Source organism: Leptonychotes weddellii, unplaced genomic scaffold (genome assembly GCF_054177405.1).
Source record: "Leptonychotes weddellii isolate Sample4059 unplaced genomic scaffold, ASM5417740v2 HiC_scaffold_6239, whole genome shotgun sequence".
Taxonomy (NCBI): Eukaryota; Metazoa; Chordata; class Mammalia; order Carnivora; family Phocidae; genus Leptonychotes; species Leptonychotes weddellii.
The window spans coordinates 1-7234 of NW_028031091.1; the positions used below are offsets into that span (position 1 = coordinate 1).

Sequence of the window (7234 nt, forward strand, 5' to 3'; positions counted from 1 at the left end):
CCGGGAGCCCAGGCCCCCAGCCCCTCCTCCTCCCTCAGACCCAGGAGTCCAGGCCCCCAGCCCCTCCTCCCTCAGACCCAGGAGTCCAGGCCCCCAGCCCCTCCTCCCTCAGACCCAGGAGTCCAGACCCCCAGCTCCTCCTCCCTCAGACCCAGGAGTCCAGGCCCCCAGCCCCTCCTCCCTCAGACCCAGGAGTCTAACCCCCAGCCCCTCCTCTGTCATCCAGGCCCCAGCCTCATTTCTTGGGATTCTGGATTTCAGGCTGTTTGTCTTGGCTCTGAAATCTAAAACCATAGTTGCCCCTGGGGGCTGTGGGGGCAGTGCCCACCTGGAGGCGCCAGGTGGAGGCCGGAGGTACCATATGGGCCAGGTCCATGGTGGGTGTATTCAGAGTCCTGGGGGCCCAGGTTGTGGCAGGCTCATGGAGCAGGTTGATGAGACGGATCCAGCGGTCAAACAGGAAGCCAGCCTCGTTATCAGGGGCGTCCAGCTCCAGGTAGTAGTAACGGCCTGTGACCAGGCGCAACTTAAGGCGCCAGGCAGACAAGTCATGCACGTAGAGGTGGGCCAGGTCCAGCGGGAGCATCCTGGGGGGTGGGGGCAGGAAGGAGATGGAGATGGTAGAGCAGGAGATGGGACAGGGTGGGAGCAGATGGGGCGGATGGAGGAACCTGGTGAGGATGAGATTAGGCACTCCCTGGGGCAGATGGGGGGATGGAGGCACCTGGTGAGGATGAGGTGGGAGCACTCCCTGGGGCAGATGGGGGAGGATGGAGGCACATGGTGAGGATGAGGTTAGGCACTCCCTGGGGCAGAAGGGAGGATGGAGGCACCTGGTGAGGACGAGGTTCCTGGGGCAGATGGGGGGATGGAGGCACCTGGTGAGGACGAGGTGGGAGCATTCCCTGGGGCAGATGGGGGGATGGAGGCACCTGGTGAGGACGAGGTGGGAGCATTCCCTGGGGCAGATGGGGGGGATGGAGGCACCTGGTGAGGATGAGGTTCCTGGGGCAGATTGCAGGGGGGATGGAGGCACCTGGTGAGGACGAGGTGGGAGCACTCCTTGCCCTCTCCGGGCTGAGCGATCAGCAGGATGTCTGGGAGTACCAGGCCTGGCAGGGAGGCAGCCACACCCATGGTCAGACGGTTGGTTCTGTGGTGCATGTACACGGGGGCCCCTCGATTGGTCACCTGGGGGGCCAGGGAGAGGGGCTGGAACCACTCCTTCTCCAGTGCTCCTCTGGCACCCCCAGCCGAAGCCCCCTGCCACAGGAGCCCCACCCACCCCCACCCCCACTGCCTCATACCTGCCTGGGTTCAAGTCCCCCAGCCCAGGGAGTTCCAATCCCCTCCTGCCCCTCTCCGCCCCCAGGGTACAGGAAGCTGGGGACCTGGACAAAGTTACTCTCGAACATGGGCAGCGGGCGGAGGGGCAGGTACTCGCCCTTCTGGAGGGTCTTCTGCAGCTCGCCCAGAGTGGGGACCCATTTTGAGGGTCCCTGGAGTGGCTCCATGCGCCTGATATTCCGAAACTGGTTCATGGCGGCTGGAGAAAAGGTGAGTCACCACTGACACACAGTCAGGGAGCAGGGCACCTGGGCACATGGCCTGCCCAGTGTCCCCCAGCCCACCCGTACTGGCCCTTTGGGCTTCACAGGTGCGGGAGCTCAGCGGTTCCAGAGGGTGGAGCTTCCCCAGGGCTTGGCCATGGCCCTGAAGGAGGGGGGGGGTGGTCAGCCCTGGCCTGGGGGAGGAGCCTTCCGGTGGAGGGGCTTTGTGACCTCATCAGACATGTGTAGGACTCTTTCTGGGAACTCTCTGGGGGGCACGGATGGGCTCCCTTCCCCAAGATGTGGCCTAGAGTCTTGAGGGCTGAAGTCTGTGAATCAGAAGCCCCCAATCCAGACCCAAACTAGTGAAAAAACTGGACCCTTGCGGGGGGCAGGTGGCAGGGGGGGGTGCTGTCTTGGATATTGTAAACGGATAATTAACCAAGAGTTTCTGACTCTTAAGAAGGGAGACCTGAGTACAGCCCCAGCTCACCACTGACCTTCCTCTGGACCTTGAGTAAGACTCATACCCCCACTGGGCCTCAGTTTCCCCATATGTAACCTATTTGTGTCTGTAGCAACAACTGCTGAACATGGGTTCTAAAGAAAAGGACGTGCGCTTTGGAATGAGCCAGACCTCTGGCAGAATCACAGTTGTCTCTCCCTAGCCATGTGACCCTGAACAACAACCACCCCCCCTCCACCTCACCTCCCCTCGCCTGTAAAGTGGGGCATAATGGCGCATTCAGGGGATCGTGTAAGTAAAACCCCACACTTAAGCCACGGTCCAGAGCAGGGACTCAGTGAGCCGTGATTCTTGACTCCTTCTGAGGGTTTATTGGGGGAGAAGGTGTTGACTGGTATTCTTCCATTCTAAAAAGTGTTTATTATTTTTTTAAATGTGTCATGCAAAATACATGGTCATTGTAGAAATTCTGGATAATACAGACAAGCACAGATTTTTTTAAAAAGTCACTCATAACTCTACCCCACCTTCCACCCTGAGGGGACCATTGTCAACATTTTGGTGCATTTTCTTCTATGACTTATTATTATTAAAGATTTTATTTATTAGAGAGAGAGAGAGAGAGCATGAACTGGGTGAAGAGCAGAGGGAGAAGCAGACTCCCTGCTGAGCTGGGGGCCCAATGCAGGGCTCGATCCTGGGACTTCGGGATTGTGACCTGAGCCGAAGGCTGAGCCACCCAGGTGTCCCTATTATTATTTTTAAAGTAACCTCTATGCCCAATGTATGGCTGGAACTCACGACCCCGATATCAAGAGTCACAGGCATGGGGCGCCTGGGTGGCTCAGTTGGTTAAGCGACTGCCTTCGGCTCAGGTCATGATCCTGGAGTCCCGGGATCGAGTCCCGCATCGGGCTCCCTGCTCGGCAGGGAGTCTGCTTCTCCCGCTGACCCTCCTCCCTCTCATGCTCTCTGTCTCTCATTCTCTCTCTCGCAAATAAATAAAATCTTAAAAAAAAAAAAAAAAGAGTCACAGGCTTTACTGACTGAGCCAGCCAGATGCCCCATGTTCTAGGACTTTTAAAAACATCTGTCCATCCATCCATCCATCCATCCATCCAAACACAAAATGGGAATCATGCAGTGGTCAGTAGCCTGCTTTCTCTATGTCTTAAAGCAGCCTCCGTCTCATCCCCTCGGCATGGCTGATGGTATTCCATCACATGGATGGGTGTAATTTATTAAACCATCCCTCACTGTTGGACATCTAGGTGGTTTCTGATCTGCTGTTGTGAACATCACCATAACGAACATCAAACTTGTAGCTTTGTCACATGCAAGTATTGTAGCGCATAGGATGGCCTTCTGGAACCTTCCTTTAATTTATTGAGTGCCTACAAAGTGCAGGCTCAGACCCTGGCCCTCAGCACTCAGGGTCCCTGGGGGACCAACAATCTCCTCTCTGCTGTCCTGCCCACTAAGGGTCCCTGCCTCTCTCTGCTCCAGGGACCCCGGCGACCAGCCCCCAACCCTCAGCACTCAGAGAAATCGCCTCTAAGTGGATGTGTATGACAAATTTAATTCCCCTTTCTCCATCTTACAAAGGTTTCTCACATTTTTGTACAAAAACCCAGGCCTCCTTTCCCTCCCCACCCCAACCCAAAAAGTAATTGTTTAATAAATAATATATGCTCCTGCCCAGGCCCAGAGGGCTAGGGGACAGGGAAAGCCTGTGGCCAGACTTCTTAAGTGATTCAAGAATCTAGGACTCCAGTTCCCTGCCCCTTTGGTCCCCAAGACAACCTGCCTCCCACCCGCCCCCTTAAATAAATAAGTATAAATAAGGCACAGATACCCCCCCCCACTCCGCCCAGGTCTCCTGGAGGGACCGTCTCGAATTAGGGGGAGAGAAGGAGGGGGTGTTTTCCTGCTGCTGTGCCCCCAGTCCCAAAATAAATAAATAAATAAGATGTGGCATCGAAGGACGTTGGTGGTTCCGGGTGGCGGGTCACAGCCGAGTCTTCAGCAGCAGCAAGCCCCGCACGGCCCAGTCAAGGGTCAGGTGCAGCCCCCCAAGAATGGCATGGGCTGCCCTGATGCCTCCCCAGGCAGAGGCCGGGGGGGCCAGCGGGGGAGCTGGTGGGTCTGGGGGTGCTTGGGGTAAGGCCAGGCGGGACATCTGTTGGGAGAGGACAGAGGGTTAGCAATAGGTCAGAGGTGCAGTGGGGGTCCCAGGAAGGGGTCTGAATGGGAGGTTGGGGAGTCCAGGCTGCATGCTTCTGGAGTGTCTGTGGCCTGTGGGGTAGGGTTTCTGGGTGGGCAGTTCTCAGCATGTTGCGTTCAGAAAATGAAGACTGGGACCAAAAGGTGGGGGTGTCAGAGCTGGAATTCCAGGGCCCAGTCCAGGGGATTGGGGGCGAGGTCTATAGAATCAGGACTGGGATCCTGGTGCTAGGTGAGGGCTGGGGGCTGTGGGCTCAAGTCTGGGGTCGGGTCCAAGATGTCGGGGCTGGGGTCTTAGATGTGGGGTCTCTCCGATCCAAGCTCAGGGACTCATGGGTGAGGGCTGGGCTCTCAGAATGGGGAGCTGGAATTTGAGGTCCAGGGTCTTTGCGGTATCTGAAGTTTTCTGATCTCAGGGTGCTGGGTCTAGGATTTTAGCAGTCAGGGTTTGGGGGTCGTAAGGGCTCACGACCAGCATCTGAGGTCTTAGGGACTCAGAGCTCAAGGTCTGAGACCTCAAGGTCTAGGTTCTGAGGTCTGGAGATGGCAGGGTCTGGGGGGTCTTGGGGCCACAGGGTTTGGGACACAGAGGAGGGTCTCAGAGGGTCCTGGGGTCTCGGGTTTCAAGTCTAGGTGTCAGGTCTGGGGGCTGGAGTGTCCTACCAGGAGCTGCAGCCGGCGAAGCAGGCGGTCCAGCCGGGCCTGCAGGGCACCCAGCTCCGGCTCCAGGGTCCGCAGGGAAGGGCCCCCGGCCCGGCGCAGCCACTGCACATGGCGCAGGTAGGATAACAGGTCCGCTCGCAGCCGTGTCAGCACACCTGGGAGCTAGGACACAGGGCGTGGGGGGCATCAGGGAACACCTGCCACCTGCCTGCTCTGGCCCCCAATCCCCCGCACCCCCTCCATGCCCAGATCTCATCTTTGCTCCCGTCCCTTTCCCCTTCCCTTACTTGTAGGGCTCCCAGCGCCCCTGCACTCATGGCCAGGGTGGGAAGAGAGTCCAGGTTGTGGTCTCCGTCGGCGGGAAATTTGTCTCTCTGTGGGGGCAAAGAAGCCTTGAGGGGAACCCTGCCCAGCTCCAAGGGTCCCTCCATCCTCCAGACAGGCCCCAAACTCCTCCCTCCCCCCCGTTTCTGCCACCGTGGTAGCCCAGAAGCCCTCCCCACTCCTGGTCCTGGTCCCAGCCCATCCCCTCCAGGCTCTCCTACCAGCTGCGCCGCAAGCTGCCGAGTGTCCGCCAGGAGGGAGCGGGTCAGGAGGACGGCGCTGTCCAGCTCAGCCCGAGGGTCTGGGGAGGCCCGCGGGGGGCCAGGAGGTGGCCCCGGGGCAGCAGCTCTATCTGGCCACAGGCTCAGGGCGACCAAGACCAGGCAGCAAACACCTGGGGGCGGGAGGAAGCAGAGAGCTCAGACCGGCCTGGTGGGTCTGAGGGAGGAGGGACTGGGGGGTCTTGAGTCCCAGGGTGGAGCGCCCAGGGCAGGTCGCAGGGCCGGGGCGGGCTTCCCTCTCCCTCTCCGGCTCTGGCTGCCCCGCCCGTCGGAGCAGACGCGGCCCGGGGCGGGTAGACGGGCCGGGCGTCTCCCGTCCGCCCCCGGACGCCGGAATCTGGGCCCCGGGGCGGGGCATGAGGGGGGAGGCACAGGCCAGAACCTGCCCCCTCCCCGGGCCTCGGGAGCCCGAGCCGGACTGAGATCAGAGGAAGGAGACCCAGACAGACACCCGGAGGCCCAGACCCCTCCCCAGGGGGACATCCCCACTCCCTAGTGGACCGCGGAAGGCCGGGCCGTGGGGCCGGGGATGCCCCCGGAGCACACCTGGGCGGGGAGAGGCAGAGGCGCGGGCGCAGCCGGGCCGCGGGAGGCGGAGGGAGACCCGGCGGCGGCGCACGGCTCGGGGGCTCCGGTGCGCTGGCTCCCCGGCAGCCCATCCCCCAGCTGCCCCGCCCACCCCCGCTCCCGCCAGCCAATCAGCGCCCCCCGGGCCGCCCCGCTCCCGCATCACACCCCCAGCCCGCCCCCCGGCCCTCCCTGGCCGCTGTCTGTCCGTCGGTCCGCATCTGTCTGGTTCTCCCGTTCCTGTCTGCACCACTGTCTCTCTTTCTCTCTTCCCCCTGGCTGGGGTCGGTGTTCTGGACTTGCGCTCACCTCCTGGGGGGGGGGGGAAACTCTCTGCCTCAGTTTCCCTCCCGGAACCTCTCTGTCAGGATGCCTGGGCGTCTGCGTCCCTCGGTCCCCGCTGACTCCCTGAGGGTCCCCGGCCGTTGGGAGTCACCTCCCGGCATCTGTCTCTCTCTCCGTCTGTCTGGGGGTCTCCATCTCTCTCGCGCTGCCCTGTGCGTCTCTCCGCGTCTCAGCTTCGTCCTCCCGTCTCTCTCTGCCCGTCTCTTCTCCGGGCCTCCTGCTTTCTCGGAATCTCCTTTCCTCTCCGTCTCTGCCTCCCCATGGCTCCCTCACTCTCCTCTGTCTCTTTCTGTCCCATTCCGCTGAGCCTGTCTGCTCCCCACCCTCCTCGCCACGGGCCCTCCCTCCTCCCTTCCTGTCCCCCCCACCCCATGAACTTGAACCAACTTACTGTTCATGTCCCCACAGGGCAGGGGTTCCCCAGGGCAGGGGGCAGGGAGCTGGGGGCCTTTAACCCTTCCCTGTCCGCTGCTGGGGGGGGGGAGCCCTGGGGGTCAGCTGGGCCTCGGCCTGGGGAGGGGAGGCATGTGCGTGTGAGCAGCGAGGGCCGTGGCAGTGAGGGAGTGTGTACGCCTGGGGGGTTATATAGGGGGCCAGGGCGGGCGGGCGGGGGGCAGGCAGCAGGGGAGGGCAGCCTGACACATCCTGACTCACCCTCCCTGCCTGCCTTTTCCATTCAGACGGAGCCGGCTGCCTCGCAGGGCTCACGCTGCCTCGCTCAGAGGAGGGCACGGAAGGAAAAGTTGGAAAAGTTGAAAAGAGAAAGGGGGGGGTGGTCGGAGAGGGGCTGGTGAGGTCATTGGCGTCCCCTCCCT

The 7234-nt window shown here is 61.2% G+C and overlaps 2 protein-coding genes across 2 annotated transcripts; both read right to left on the bottom strand.

The window, feature by feature from the left end:
- Window positions 1–328: 328 nt before the first annotated feature.
- On the bottom strand, window positions 329–1541 carry GARIN5B (golgi associated RAB2 interactor family member 5B; the record flags this gene model as incomplete). Its single annotated transcript, XM_081811201.1, has 3 exons — window positions 1392–1541; window positions 1037–1191; window positions 329–587 (listed from the first exon to the last, which is right to left on the bottom strand). Coding segments are annotated over exons 1-3 (564 nt in total), but the record flags the coding sequence as incomplete, so codon positions are not given.
- Window positions 1542–2422: 881 nt separating this feature from the next.
- IL11 (interleukin 11) lies at window positions 2423–6963 on the bottom strand. Its single transcript, XM_081811203.1, has 5 exons — window positions 6811–6963; window positions 5448–5620; window positions 5190–5276; window positions 4903–5064; window positions 2423–4195 (listed from the first exon to the last, which is right to left on the bottom strand). Exons 1-5 carry the CDS (start codon window positions 6815–6817, stop codon window positions 4025–4027), a joined length of 600 nt encoding a protein of 199 aa, XP_081667329.1. The 5' UTR covers window positions 6818–6963; the 3' UTR covers window positions 2423–4024.
- Between the last annotated feature and the right edge of the window lie 271 nt (window positions 6964–7234).